Here is a 15,547-nt window from a genome sequence, read left to right on the forward strand (position 1 = left end):
AAAGATTTAAGATAAGGAGCTGGCAGGCTGGTCTGAGAACAGCGTAGAAGTATCTTGTTATACTGTCTGTATCCTCTGGACCAGTAGTTCTCAATCCTGGACCTCGGGACCCCCTGTCCTGCATGTTTTAGATATTTCCCTGCTCCAACACACCTGATTCAAATAAATGGGCCTGATAACGACCCATTAATTTGAATCAGGTGTGTTTGAGGAGGGAAACGTCTAAAACATGCAGGGCAGGGGGTCCCGAGGACCAGGGTTGAGAACCACTGCTCTAGACTAGGGTCCGCCACGCTTACCACCAAAATCTCTACCTTCCTCTTGAACAGTGGTTCTCAACCCTGGTCCTCAGGGACCCCCTGTCCTGCACGTTTTAGAAGTTTCCCTGCTCCAGCACACCTGATTCAAATGAATGGCTTGCTTCCACAGAGCTTGCTAACAACCCATTCATTTGAAACAGGTGTGCTGGAGCAGGGAAACATCTAGAACAGGGGTTCCCAATCCTGGTCCTCGGGCCTCCCTGTGCTGCATGTTTTAGAAGTTTCCCTGCTCCAGCACACCTGATTCAAATGAATGGGTCGTTATCTAGTTATGCAGAAACCTGCTAACGACCATTCATTTGAATCAGGTGTGTTGGAGCAGGGAAACATCTAAAACATGCAGGGCAGGGAGGCCCGAGGACCAGGATTGGGAACCCCTGATCTAAAACATGCAGGACACGGGGTCCCTGAGGACCAGGGTTGAGAACCACTGCTCTGGAAGTATATACTTGTGCACTCATAGATGTCCTGAACATACAGGACTGAACACACAGGTCTGAATGTAACAGACGTGATCGCGCAAACTTCGTCGGCAGTGCGCACACGTCCTAAACGCCCGTCACTGGAATCAAACTCGACTCCGCTAGCGCGACCACTACACCAACGAAAGGTTAGCTTCTCCCTGGTGAGGGTGGTCTGTGATTCTGAGGAGTACACAAGTGTACACTAGGGCGACAGGGTAGTGAATGAGGGCGCACAGTACGGATCTCCATGTACCCTCCCCTTCTATAGCCCTGGACGCAAACCCCGGGTGATGGCGGAGTCAGGAAATGAGATAGATGGAATCACCGACAAGGTACGAACCAATCACAATCCAGAATATACTTTCTCTTTTCTTCAACGTTTTAGTTTTTTTGTTGTTGTTGGTATTTTGTTTTTTACAAACACGATTCAACAGGTTTTACACATTGAAAATATGCAGGATTGTGAAAGTTTTTTAAAAATCGCCTAAAATACTGCTTGTTTTTAAGAGCTAAATCAACATTAACATTATCATGGTTGAAATCAATCACTGTTTCAGCCACAATGAGCGCTCTCCTGATACATGTCATGAAAAATAAATTAAGATACATTATGTACAATGAACAAGGGAAGCAGCATGCAGGAAAGACATTAAGCAAAGTCTTACGAAAACAATTCTCTTTAGGGGGATAAGGGCAGTGCTGTCTAACAGTAGACAGTTATAGACTCTGAAACGGTGTGTGTGTGTGTGTTTGTGTGTGCGCATGCATGAATGTGTGTCTATAAATAGGTATGCAGGCATGTGTGTTCATAACAAGGAGGGCTGTCCATTGCTTCAAAAGGCCTAAACAGTAAAAGCGTTTGGGAGGAGGGGGGGTAACATGAGCTAGCACCAGGAAAGCAGTAGAAGGCAACTGAAGTTCATGCTGTATAATAAACACACAAACGATAAAAAACTGCTTGATCGCAGACTGGCTGGCCGAGAGTCATCTCATGACTGCATGATGTCAACACCGCCTAGCCAGAGGGAGAGAGAGCGAGAAGAGTGTGCATGTGAGTGGGTCTCAGTGTGTGCGTGTCTAAGTGGGAGAGAGCCAGATGTGTTGGAGATAGAGGAAGTGTCATACAGAGAGAGAGAGAGAGAGGTGCAGGAATAGAAGTGAGAAGCTACAGCGAACATCCTTCCTCTGAGACGCAGGGAGGCCCACCTATCGAAGCCACAGCCTGCGTCCAGAGTTACAGCCGATAGAGATTGTTGCTCGCAAAGGTGAGACGTCTGTAAGTCGAACCAAGCGTATAAAACGGCAACAGAAATCAAAGGAGCAACAGTGTTAGTCAGATGTACGTTTTCCCTCGTGTTGTTACTCGTCTTGGCAACAACAACTTAAATACAAAATAAGAATTCATCATAGAAATATAATAAAGTCGTAAAAAAAAACAAGACAAGTGTTTACAATTGTCACGACAATGATACAGCAAGAAATCACCAGGTTTTGTGGGGACAATTAGTGCATGGTCACAACGTGGAGACACGGGCCTGTCGCTGACCCCCAAACACGACCCCTGACCCTCTGAAGCCTGGGAAACAGCCTGAAGAGTGGCCTTTCTACTGTCGTCTGACATTTGATGCTGAATTATGTTGATGTGTTACACTCTTGTGCTCAATGCCCTGTCAACATCAAGCTTCATAAAGCCAGTGTTTATATTGTTCTGGAGCCTTCATGATCAAATCAGTGTCTCAGAACGTGATGGATGGTATCCCAAGAGAGGCACAAGCACAGAAGAGAGAGAGCAGAGAGAGATCGCCCTCTCTACAACACGGAAAACTGACCCACTACATTCCCAAAACTATTACGAAACACAGATCATTGCTCTGGCTTTCAATCTTTTTTTTTCTCATCATCATAAATAACACATAAATAGAACATTGACATCAGAGTCCTAACGGTAACACAGCATGTTAGAAAACCTACATAGGAATTTCACAGACAAAAAAAAACTGTAATTGAACAGGTTTTGTTCGTTTTTTTAAAACTCGATGCATCACACACACTTTTCCTGCAAGTGTTGCCAGACAGGGTCGTACACTGACTTCATCACAACTTGATAAACAACTGAACCAACCCATATAAAACAAAGGAGTAGAAAAAGGACACCAGCAAGTGTAAGCCAGTTGGTCTTCTTGATATGCTGTGGTTTGCCTACAGGCTCCAGAGTCCGTGCTCGGAATAAATAATGGTTTTATATCGTCTTTGATTGAATATTTCTATATTTTTCCCTGTTGATCCTGAAGTATTTCATATGTAAACAGTCGATTATTAGTTAACGCAGCTTTGAAGATTTGCAGAAAATTAATGGAAAAAACTAATCTACAATCCAAAACATTATTAGCAAAATGTGAACAACCTAAGTCTGTTATTAAATGAAAACAAAATGACTCAGTAAAATCCTAGGGCAGTGTGGCATTTCCAAAGATGTGCCTGAATATATTTCCCTCTGTGTGTGTGTGTGTGTGTTTATTATCTGTATCAATACTGTGGTTGTGCTTCAGCAAATATGTTTATCTCAAAATCACGATGTCTGTGTGTGTGTGCATATGGGTGTGTGTGTGTGTGTGTGTGTGTGTGAGAGAGCGAGGCAGCAGTGTGGTCGCCTGCTGTAGCCCAGCTCAGCTGAACGCCTCGTCATCTGTGTCCTCGATAAGAACCTTGGTGTCTTTCTTGGACCTGAAAAACACAACACACACACACACACAGAGACACACACACACAGACACACAGATAATCAGACTAATGTAGGCTTAACGGGTCCCACCCTCTCTCTGCCCATCAGGGAAAGTCTCTCCTGGATGTGATCCTAATGCCATCACCCCAAAAAAGACAAAAAAGAATATATACGTGCTTGTGTGTGTGTGTGTGAGAGGACGTACTGCGAGGACAGCAGCGGTCGCCGTAGCGACAGGCTGTAAGAGCGCTTCCAGCTCTTCTTGCCCTGGCGGTTGCGGACACCGTCCTCCTGGTCCATCATCTGCTCCAGCAGGGTCTGGTCGTCTGCGTTCAGGGGAGCCACAGAGATGTCCCGCACCGCACGGAACTCTCCACAGTTATTCAGGTGCTCGTTCTCCAGGCGGAAGAAGTTCCACACAAAACGCCTGAGAGGGGGAGGGAGAGGGAGGAGGGGTGGGGTGGGGTGGAAGGTAGGGAGGAGGAGGGGGAGGGTGGAAGGTAGGGAGGAGGAGGGTGGAGGGTGGAAGGTAGGGAGGAGGAGGGGGAGGGTGGAAGGTAGGGAGGAGGAGGGTGGAAGGTAGGGAGGAAGGAAAGGGCAATAGGAGGAAAGAGTGCATGTGTGAAAGGCATGAGAGTGGATCGTGAAAGAGAGGAAGGTCTCAAAACAGAGAGAGCCAGAGAGAGACAGTGAGCGTGTCTGAGTGAGCAAGAACAAGAGAAAGAGAGAGAGAGAGAGTGTGTGTGTGGCGTCCTACCTGAAGACCTCGAGGGGGGCCAGCACGGTGGCTACGATGTCGCCCACCGAGGGGATGCTGGTCATGGTGGTTAGGGAGATCTGGATGGTCCAGGCGAAACGCAGGATCACATCCTCGATGATGGCACAGTAGTAGTACGCCTAGGGGGCACAGGGGCTAGTGAGAGTGTGTGAGAGTGTGTGTGAGTTTGTGTCAGTGTGTGTGTGTGTATGAGAGAGAGTGTGTGTGTGTGAGTGTGTGTCAGTGTGTGTGTGTATGAGAGAGAGTGTGTTTGTGTCAGTGTGTGTCAGTGTGTGAGTGTGTGTGTGTATGAGAGAGAGTGTGTGTGTGTGTCAGTGTGTGAGTGTGTGTGTGTCAGTGTGTGTGCCTCCTCACCTTGTGAGGGTAGACGATCTCCTCCCTCAGGAAGGTGTTCTCCCCGGCCCCGCGGTCAAACAGGCCCCAGTCCATCCTCAGGTCCCAGATGAGCGTGTACAGAGAGCTGACAGCCGAGAAGATGATGAGCAGGTACAGGAACATGTCGCTGTCTGAATGGCCCTGCTCTGGAACACACCAGGACAGAGGCAGTTTTAGCGTGGATGGGGGTCAGAGGGAGTTATTGGGGGTCACAATTGCCTGTCTCCCTCTCCCTCACACACACACAGTAGAATGCAGGGCTCCTGTATTTAAACAGCTATTCCAGTCTCAGCAGTGGACTGCCCTGACACTCCCAACCACTAGAGGGCGCACCTCCACCTCCAATAAACAGGACAAGCAAAAGCTGACTCATGTCATTCAATTCAAATAGGAATAATCTCTTCACATTTAGGCTTAGTCTGTCTATGTTTGAACTCAAACTCTCTTTTTTGCTTTAGTCTTTTTTCCCCCCATGTCTAATTTCAGTGTAACTTCAGTGAGATCAGTGTAACTTCAGTGAGATCAGTGTAACTTCAGTGAGATCAGTGTAACTTCAGTGAGATCAGTGTAACTTCAGTGATGCAGGTTTATTTAGTCATTTAGCAGACGCTCTTATCCAGAGCGACTTACAGTAAGTACAGGGATATTCCCCCCGAGGCGCAACGTCATTTGGCTCGGCCGGGAATCGAACTGGCAACCTTCAGATTACTAGCCCGATTCCCTAACCGCTCTGCAACCTGACTCACCACACTTGTTTACTTGAGTGTGGACGCTTCTTCACTAGCTGCCGTGGTAACTCTGCTTCCAAACAGTCACCACAGCGTCCCATTGTGCCAACTGTCGTGTCGTGTTGATGCTTGTCACAAGCGCCGTGTTGTGATTGGCTGACACCCAGGGCTCCCTCCCCCCTGCTGCTGCTGTATACACACTTCTCAGCCTGGAGGGTTGTGTGTGTGTGTCTGTGTGTGTGTGTGTGTGTGTGTGAGGTGTTCCAAGACTGGATCTCTCTGAGTGGAGCAGCCTCCCATTGTAACAGGAAAGAGCTGTGTGTGTGTGTCCATGTGCCCTAACACACAGTGACAGGCTTACATCCAACAAAGCAACAGGAGACCATGTAGTCGTCGTCCCCCCCCCCCCCCTCCTCTCTGTTAACTAGGGGACCTGTTTAGACCAACACACACAGATCAGACAAATCAGTAGACCTGACAGATCATCCAGCACTTCTGCTGTGTGATCCGCTCATGCCCGTGTGTGTGTGTGTGTGTGCGTGTGTGTGTTTAGGTGTGGCAGGTTATCGCTGGCTGGACTCAAGAGCTCAGACTTTGAACCTTGGACAGGCAACTGTGTTTGTGTGTGTGTGGGGGGGTTGTCTGTGCATATGCTTTTGTGGCAGACTGGGTCGATTCATAGCCTACACGGGTGTACAAACACACACACACACACACACACAGCAGGCTGATCCATCCATCATGGTCAAATCATCCCACTTACTACCCACCAGGAGACAGGGACAGACCCTGGGTCATCCCTCACAGATAACTCTCCCCCTCTCCTCTCCCTCCCTCAGTCCCCAGTGTGTTCCCAAGTCACCCCAGCCTCTTCCTGGCTCCCACACAGCCCGTATGTCTTACCATATTAGTAGTACCTAGTAGTCATCTCACTAATACCAAACAGTTTTGCCTCCACCAAACCCCAGAGACAGACGGTAAGGCAGAAAGCAAAGTGACATTGAACACACACTGTTCATGTGATGATGAAAACAACACGTTAAGACACCGCCCCAAACCGCCCTCATCTCCAGGAGAGCTCTTCAGAGGTCCAGTCCAGGGCTACTGGACCTCCTTAGGGCTCGCTAGCTATGACTGACTCATGCTGACTCAGCCCCCGGACAGCATTCTGGTGGGGGAGCTGTGGGTCCTTATGGCTGAGAGCTCATGCCGCCAGTTAAAAGGCTAGGCTAGGGCTTAGCGTGATGCTAACCGATCCACACGCTCCATTAGACAAGACCCTACAGGGCTGAGGGGGGCTTCCTGGTCATCGAGCGCTCAATAGGGGTTATCGGTGGTCACAATTGCCTGTCCCCCCCCCCCCCCCCCCTCCCTCTCTCACTCACTCACACACACACAATGCAGGGAGCATCTGCAGTGTGTACCGACAGTGACAGGTCCTGGAATCCAGGAAAAGCAATCAATCCCCGCTCTTTAGTGTCTGGTTGTTTGTTATCTACCACTGTGGTTGTCTTGTAACGCTGCACAGGTCATTAAGAACCTGCCATCTGCTACCCTTGTTTACAATCGATTCTTTTTTTTTATCTGTCTTCTCTGCTCATTCATGTACTCATCCAGTGACTCACTCATTCATCTATACATTAATAGATTCATTTATTTGTACATTTATGGATTGGTTAATTTCATGTGTAGCAGAAAGCTGGCTGTCAGTCGTCCGGTCAGTACCCCTCCCAGACACGAGGGAAGAGATGATAGAGAGGGTCTGGTCTGAGCAGGGGTGAAGCAAGGGTCAGCCTGTATCAGAACACTGTCTGTGTGTGTGTGTGTGTCTGCGTACGTGTGTGTCTGTGTATGTGTGCGCGTGCGTGTGTGTGTCTGTCTGTGTGTGTGTGTACCCTATCTCTATTCCAGCAGTGTACGTCCACTAGAGATTATTGTACTCTGGAGTACGTATTTCTGCCGCAGGCAAGTAATTACAGCATACACTCCTCCAGCAAGTCCTCCCTCCTTCTCTCCCTCCCATCGGTCTCCTCTAACTAGTCCATCCTCCTCTCCTCCCTCCCTCCCTCCCTCCCTCCCTCCCTCCCTCCCTCCCTCCCTCCCTCCCTCCCTCCCTCCCTCCCTCTCTCCCTCTCTCCTCTAACTAGTCCATCCTCCTCTCCTCCCTCCCTCCCTCCCTCCCTCCCACCCTCCCTCCCTCCCTCCCTCCCTCCCTCCCTCCCTCCCTCCCTCCCTCCCTCCCTCCCTCCCTCCCTCCCTCCCTCCCTCTCTCCTCTAACTAGTCCATCCTCCTCTCCTCCCTCCCTCTCTCTGTACAGCTCCAGTCTTTTGTCCTCTGACATCCCTCGCTCCCTCCACTCCTTTAGTCCTTCCTTCATTCCCTGGTTTCACTTATTGTGGTTCATTTCTGGGTCCCACCTCTCGGTCTACAGTAGATCTCAGCCAGTAGATCTCTCCGTCTCTCTCTCTGTCTCTCTCTCTGTCTCTCTCTCTGTCTCTCTCTCTGTCTCTCTCTCTCATAAAACCATCATAGCCTATAGCAGTATAGACAACACAGCAGTATCTCGGTCCCTTTGAGCCTGGTTAGTTCATAAAGGCATTCCTATGGGGCTTTATTAGCAATAGAGCTAGCGTTAGCGCCAGGCTCTCCTGCATGCTAAGCAGCTGTGCGGATAACGCTAATGCACAGCAACACATCCCACACTGATCCTGGATCAACACGAGGCCTCTCCGTCAGGGCTGACGTCCTGGATCCCCTGGAGAGCCAGGATATCCTCATCGCACCACAGCTGAATTAACGTCAACAGTTAGGCCTCAAAGCTCACCCCCTCGCCATCTAACATTCCGATGAGTCACAATCCAACGTTATCTACTCAACATTCTAGTTTTTTTTCATCTGTTATGTGTATCCGGCTAACCAGCTCTCTAACATGTTTTTTTGGCCGTGCCCATCAGTTCAAAGCGATGTCTTGACTACCAAAACACTGCTCCAGGACGGAGGAGCGTTCCCCCGCAGACGGAGGAGCGTTCCCCCGCAGACGGAGGAGCGTTCCCCCGCAGACGGAGGAGCGTTCCCCCGCAGACGGAGGAGCGTTCCCCCGCAGACGGAGGCAGCTCCTGCTCCGAGGGGAGAGCAGGTTCCTGGGGGTCTGGGCCTCGGGGTGAGGCTGGCCTCGGGGTGAGGCTGGCCTCGGGCCTGCTTGCTGGGCGAACAGCCAGAGGGCATGTCTGCACAGGGCCAGCAGAGCTGTGACGGCAGGAGGCCAGCTGGGAGGACAGGACCTCACGCTGTCCTCTGCTCTGCTCTGCTGGCTGGTGCTAAAACTAGATCCTATTCACATCCAGGGTACACTCTTTAATCCACCTAAGCTTTGAAGAATGTGTTCATTCAAAACAAATTAATGAATCAATAAGAAATGTACTTCAAACATCTAGTGCTATGGATAACTAACAACAAACACTTTCCAGAACACTTGGAATTGGTAGCCATGCCAACAACGTAGAGTTAAGTGATCATTTCTTGTATTCCTCTTGGTTTCATCTTTTCTTTCACGCACCCTTCATCCCCCCTCACTTAACCCCTCCACCTCTCCATTAGCAGGAGGATAGAAAGGAGGGATGAGAGGAGTGATGGAGACTTCAGACGGCATAGAAGATGACAAGCGGCTGCTAGCCAGCCTGGCGTCGTTCAGCAGGGAAACCTTCGAATGGTTTGCTTCCTCCAACAACCCCACACCTCTCCAACTCCTCTTTCTCCCTCCCTCCATCTTTCTCTCTCTCTGTCTCTTTCTCTTTATCAGTTGCCTTTTCATGTGTTTGCTATTATCAAGAATGGTTGCACACATGCACAAACACACACACGCACACACATTGATCTAAATTCAAATCAACGAATGAACCTGGAGGTCCTGCTGAGATGTAACATTTGGAGGGTTGAAAGGTTGGGCTCAAGTTAGAAGGAGCTGGCATTTCCAAGATAAATATATAATTGTGCCATGTCATCGAATAGCAACTACATCAACTCCAAACTGGTGAAAACAGCTTAGCGATCGGCTTTGAACTCAGTAGCTGGAACAGAGCAGCGAGACTTAGCTAGGAGACAAGCATGGATAAGTGAGTCTCTGTACACTGTCTCTCTGTGATAAGACTTCTAAAACCACAATAACCTGGATCGAATCGTCCCGCTGTCTGGAGGGAAGAGCCTTGACTTCTAATGACCACATCTATCCTGCTTGATAGGCCACTTTCTTCTCTGTCTGCGACCGTCTCTCTGTTCCCCCTCCCTGGCTCTCTCTCTTCCTCCCTGGCTCTCTCTCTTCCTCTCTGTCTCCCTCCCTCTCCCTGTATTCATGTGGAGATGTTGTTCCTCTCTGTCTCCTGATCGCTGCCTGAGTCTATACACCTCCCACGCATCCTTCTACAACACTACAGACAGCCGCTCAGTGTCTCTTAGAGAAAGCTACAGGGAGAAACTCGTCATGACTCCATCAGACAGACCAGCCTTGGGTATCCTAGGTACGGTAGCTCCATGTATCCAGACCGTTTGTTCAACAAGATTGTCCCACAATCCCTTTTGTGTGTGTGTCCTACTGATGTGTGTGTGTGTGTGTGTGTGTGTCCTACTGATGTGTGTGTGTGTGTGTCCTACTGATGTGTGTGTGTGTGTGTGTGTGTGTCCTACTGATGTGTGTGTGTGTGTGTCCTACTGATGTGTGTGTGTGTGTCCTACTGATGTGTGTGTGTGTGTGTGTGTGTGTCCTACTGATGTGTGTGTGTGTGTGTCCTACTGATGTGTGTGTGTGTGTCCTACTGATGTGTGTGTGTGTGTGTGTGTGTGTGTGTGTGTGTGTGTGTCATACTGATGTGTGTGTGTGTGTGTGTGTGTCCTACTGATGTGTGTGTGTGCGTGTGTGTGTCATACTGACGTGTGTGTGTGTGTGTCATACTGACGTGTGTGTGTGTGTCATACTGACGTGTGCGTGTGTGTCCTACTGATGTGTGTGTGTGTGTCATACTGACGTGCGTGTGTGTGTCCTACCTTTGTGAGTGCTGTACAGAGCAGCGAAGGTGACCACAAAGAAGGTGGTGGAGTATTTGCCGGCGTTGACCAGGTGAGGAAACGCCCGCTTGGTGTCACGGTAACGCCTCAAACACTGGACGAAGCGGAACCAGGCGGGCAGACACTGGATGATGGCACGCAGGCCGTATGAGTAGGAGTGGCACATGTAGTCACCTGGCAGGGGGGAGGGAGGAGGGAGGAGGAGGGGGGAGGGAGGGAGGGAGGGTGGGAGGGGGGGAAGAGGGAGGTAGGTGTAACCAAACTGTCTGCCGATTTTTGAACCAGTGAGCATGTGTGTGTGTGTGTGTGTTTTAGGCATGTGTGTGTCCTCACTTTTGTGAACAGGCAGCAGGCCGTCTCGTTCGTTCCACTTGAGCTCAAACACGTAGAAACAGACGAGGTACTCCAGGTCCATCAGAACAATCACCAGAGAGTTGAGCTGGTCAGCCAGCCAGAAGTCTGCAAACTCCACGCGGTGGAACGGAGCTGTGAACACACGGAACTGAGGGAGGAGAGGAGAGGAGAGGAGGGAGGAGACATTCATTACGAGGAGCCACATCAGGCGAGAGATCTTGTCTCATCCAGCAGGGTGGTTGTGGTCCTGGTTACTGACCAGGACAGGTGGAGGGGCCCTTACACCCCGCCCCCCGCCCCCCCACACCCCTCATACACCCCCGCCCCCCCTCCCCCCTCATACACCCCCGCCCCCCTCCCCCCTCATACACCCCCGCCCCCCTCATACACCCCCCGCCCCCCTCATACACCCCCGCCCCCCTCATACACCCCCGCCCCCCCCTCATACACCCCCGCCCCCCTCCTCCTCTTGCTGCCCTCAGGCTCACAATGACATTCACCAGCTACTGTACACACACACGCAACGCACACGCACACGCACTCCCTCACCCTTACCTTCCCCTCACACACACACACTCCACCTCCTCCCCCACCCATACAACTGAGCCACAGATGTCAAATGACTATTGATCCACCCCATAATATATACTAACTCCTTTGCAATATATATTCTCCCTCCCCCTCTCAATCTGTGTCTGTATTGATGATATTGATCGTCTCTCCATCCTATGGCCTTCTCTCTCTGGGACAGGCTGCTGTTGACAGCAGAGGTGTTCATTTGAAAGACAAACACTGCAGGTCCTCAGGTGGATTCAGAGGTTGGTCTTTTCATCTCAGGACATGAAATATCTGTCTGACTGACTGTCTGTGTCTGTCTGTCTGTCTGTCTGTCTGTCTGTCTGTCTGTCTGTCTGTCTGTCTGTCTGTCTGTCTGTCTGTCTGACTGTCTGTCTGACTGTCTGACTGTCTGACTGTCTGACTGTCTGTCTGTCTCCAAGCCCAATCAGGACATGGTAACACTGTAGAGAGGCTGGGATACGGCCGGGGGAGAGGGAGAAGAGAGGAGGGCGGGGGAGAGAGGAAGAGAGGAGGGTGGGGGAGAGAGAGGAAGAGAGGAGGGCGGGGGAGAGAGGAAGAGAGGAGGGCGGGGGAGAGAGAGGAAGAGAGGAGGGCGGGGAAGAGAGAGGAAGAGAGGAGGGCGGGGGAGAGAGAGGAAGAGAGGAGGGCGGGGGAGAGAGGAAGAGAGGAGGGCGGGGGAGAGAGAGGAAGAGAGGAGGGCGGGGGAGAGAGAGGAAGAGAGGAGGGCGGGGAAGAGAGAGGAAGAGAGGAGGGCGGGGGAGAGAGAGGAAGAGAGGAGGGCGGGGGAGAGAGGAAGAGAGGAGGGCGGGGGAGAGAGAGGAAGAGAGGAGGGCGGGGGAGAGAGAGGAAGAGAGGAGGGCGGGGAAGAGAGAGGAAGAGAGGAGGGCGGGGGAGGGGGGGGAAGAGAGGAGGGCGGGGGAGGGGGGGGAGCGAGTGGGATGCGCTTGGAGGAGGGGAGGATGAGCTGGTGAAGAGTAGAGGAGAGAAAAGATGAGAGGAGGATGAAGAGAGGAGGATGGGGAAAGAGAGGGCATGGGGGAGGTTTGGGGGGAGTGGAGAGGAGGATGGAGGAGGAAGGGGGGCATCCTGATGGATTCATCCCAGTAATGATTGCGCGGTCACAGACACAGGTCCCATAGGACCAGGCTGCATTCTATTATCCCTCACCCCTCTGGCCTCCCTCCCTCTCCCACAGGGGAACCTTTCCTCTGCCCCTCCCTCCCTCCTTCATCACCTCCCCCATCCCCACTTCCCATCAAGCTCAGACAAAGGAAAGAGGAGGGGAGGTCAGTACAGACAGGAGATGTTGTACAGATATCTGTGTACTGAGAAGGCATGAACCTGTGTGCACACACACACACACCCACACACACCCTCAAACACCCTCACACACACCCTCACACACACCCTCACACACACACACACACACACCCTCACACTCTCACCAGCAGCTTAAGCAGCCAGAAGCGTGACTTGTAGTAGCCGGTCTTGAAGGGGTTGATGAGGAAGAGGAGGATGAAGCCGTAGAAGATGAGAGGGTTGATCTGCATGGGCAGGTAGGTGAACTCTGAGTACAGACACGACAGGATGCTCAGACTCCACAGCACCCCCAGGAAGCCAGCGATCTGGAGGACACACACACCCACATCAGAACCATAACCTATACCACGGCAGTAAGGGCCATGGGGCTGAGAAAGGGAGAAAGCAGGTGTTATATCGTGTGTGTGTGTGTGGGGAGTTAATGTATGTATGTATGTGTGTGTGTGTTGACCTCAAACAGGTGCTGGTGGGAGAGGTTGCTCCGGGGGTTGAGCTCGAAGATGAGGACGTGGTTGACCCCGGCCTGCCGCCAGCCGTACGTGTTGATGCCCAGCAGGAAGAGGAACTCGATCAGCAGGAAGCCGCCGCGGTAGATCCGGACCAGGGGCCACATGTTCTCACGGCTGATGAGCACTATGCCTGGGGAACAACAAGCAGGCTCTAAGAACCACCACGGAACCTTCTAGCACCCTGGTACAGCTGGACGGAGAGGGGAACGTACCAGTGAGGATGAAGGAGATGGCCAGCACGATGAAGACTCCACAGTACAGACCCACACGGAAGGTGGTCCAGGCCAGGGCAGGCTGGGGAGGAGAGAGAGAGACACAGTGAGAGAGAGACAGAGAGAGAGAGACAGAGACAGAGAGAGAGAGAGAGAGAGAGAGAGAGAGAGAGAGAGAGAGAGGACAAGGATCAGCAGGCAGAAATCCAGGCAGACGGAAAGAAAGACAGGCATTGTAGTCAGTATTGTTTAAGAGAAGATGGAGCAGCCAAATCCTCCTGGTTGAGGTGGTGAGGTGGGTGGGTGGTGGGGTGGTCTCACCTGTGCTGCTCCCAGAGGAGGAACCCTCAGCCTCTTCATGGCCTTCTGACGATCTCCTCCTTCCAGCTCTGCAGTCACCAGGGCCTGGGGAACACACACACCTGGGTAAGAACTGGACCTCAGGCTCAGATGAGCTGAGGGATCTTCTTACAGGTGTAGAAGGCTCTGTCTGTGTGTGTGTGTGTACCTCAGTCTCAGAGATGAGCTGTGTAATCTTCTTGCAGGTGTAGAAGGGTGCCACCTCCACCTGACCCACGCGCCAGTCCGCCCCGCGAGGCGTCTCCAGGATCTTGTCATGCTTCTTCAGAATCTTCCGGAAGCCGGTGAAGTTCAGGTTCTAGAAAACGATTCAGAGATCAGGAGCTGAGAAAGCCATGGGGCTGGAGTTCTCTTTGGAGTTGGGTTAGGGTCAGAGTCAGGGGTTAAAGGTCAAAGGTCCGGGGTCTGACCTGGTAGTTCTGCAGCAGGATGAGGCTGAGGTAGAACTCGGAGAAGGCCAGCTGCAGGTCCTTGATGTTGCGGTGCTTGCAGCGTTCCTCCTGGGACAGGTGGAACACGGTCTTGCGCTTACGCAGGCCCTGGGGGGCGTTACTCTCGCGCTGCGCGTCCAGAGACGACTGCAGCTCATTCTGCAGCGTGGCGAAACGACGCTGAGCCTCAGCTAGCTTCTCTACAGAGAAAGAGAGAGACATAGAGAGAGAGACAGAGAGACAGAGAGAGACAGACAGAGAGACAGAGAGAGAGAGAGACAAAGAGACAGAGAGAGAGAGACAGACAGAGAGACAGAGAGAGAGTTTTATAATTGTGTAACAATGAACACAGTGAAACACACACAAACACTCTACACTGCCACTGCACACAGACACACACACAGACAGACACGCAGACAGACAGACACAGGAGTTCACACAACCTGCTTCAGAGGAATGCCTGGATAACAGCAGGCCTCTGATGTCTATATTTAGAGTAATCTCCATGAGAAAACCAGCGCGGGCCATTCCAGTCTGTCTGTCTAGACCCCGCCCCCTCCTGTCTGCCCTTTGTGGGGGCGGAGTCATGTCATAACCAGAGGCGTGAGAAAGTCACGACCCTCCTCGCCTCGCCTGAGAAGGAAGCACTGAACCATGGGTAATGGAGTTTGTCTAAAAGCAGGTGGCAGGTTGGAGAGAGGCCTGGTGTGGTTTTAGAAGGATAAAGGCCAATAATGCCTGGATAAAGGGACATTGCAAAACGTTTTCAAACCAGTGCAAGAGACCTCTTTGAAAAGGATTTTTAGGGTGCGAGAGAATAGTATAGAATAGGAGGATCCAGGAGAGATTCCTCCACACTTCCTGCTGGTCCTGTGATGACTGTGCTGGGCACAGTGTGCCCCTAGGTGTGGTGACTGTGCTGGGCACAGTGTGCCCGTAGGTGTGATGACTGTGCTGGGCACAGTGTGCCCCTAGGTGTGGTGAGCTGATGGAAGTGTAGCAGGATGAGGCCAGCAGGCCAACGACTCTTCAGAGAGATGGGAACAAACTTGGAAGAGATGTTGGCTGGGGACGATGGCTTACGTAAAAAGCCATACTTACTGTTCCTTAGCCCCCCCCACACACACACACACACAAACACAGAGACTCTCTCTGTAAATCCACCATGAAAAGAGGAGAGAAATCTGTCGGACAGGATTCAGTCATTGCTTGTTTCATCCCAACATCAGTGTCTGGTCTGGTCATCCAGGAGACAGATTATCATCCACTGAAACTGGCTGACTGGCTGGCTGACTGACTGACAATAAATAACTTGATGCCTGGAAGTCTAGCAGCC

General features: G+C 51.5%; 1 protein-coding gene across 1 annotated transcript; it reads right to left on the reverse strand.

Moving 5' to 3' along the window:
* Positions 1–1,555: 1,555 nt before the first annotated feature.
* Positions 1,556–14,501, reverse strand: xpr1a (xenotropic and polytropic retrovirus receptor 1a). Its single transcript, XM_047036767.1, has 12 exons — positions 14,191–14,501; positions 13,929–14,078; positions 13,742–13,825; positions 13,421–13,502; positions 13,151–13,338; positions 12,825–13,004; positions 10,780–10,948; positions 10,426–10,620; positions 4,639–4,805; positions 4,264–4,403; positions 3,712–3,933; positions 1,556–3,508 (listed from the first exon to the last, which is right to left on the reverse strand). Exons 1-12 carry the CDS (start codon positions 14,431–14,433, stop codon positions 3,451–3,453), a joined length of 1,878 nt encoding a protein of 625 aa, XP_046892723.1. The 5' UTR covers positions 14,434–14,501; the 3' UTR covers positions 1,556–3,450.
* Between the last annotated feature and the right edge of the window lie 1,046 nt (positions 14,502–15,547).

Source organism: Hypomesus transpacificus, chromosome 16, assembly GCF_021917145.1.
Source record: "Hypomesus transpacificus isolate Combined female chromosome 16, fHypTra1, whole genome shotgun sequence".
In the NCBI taxonomy this organism is placed as follows: Eukaryota; Metazoa; Chordata; class Actinopteri; order Osmeriformes; family Osmeridae; genus Hypomesus; species Hypomesus transpacificus.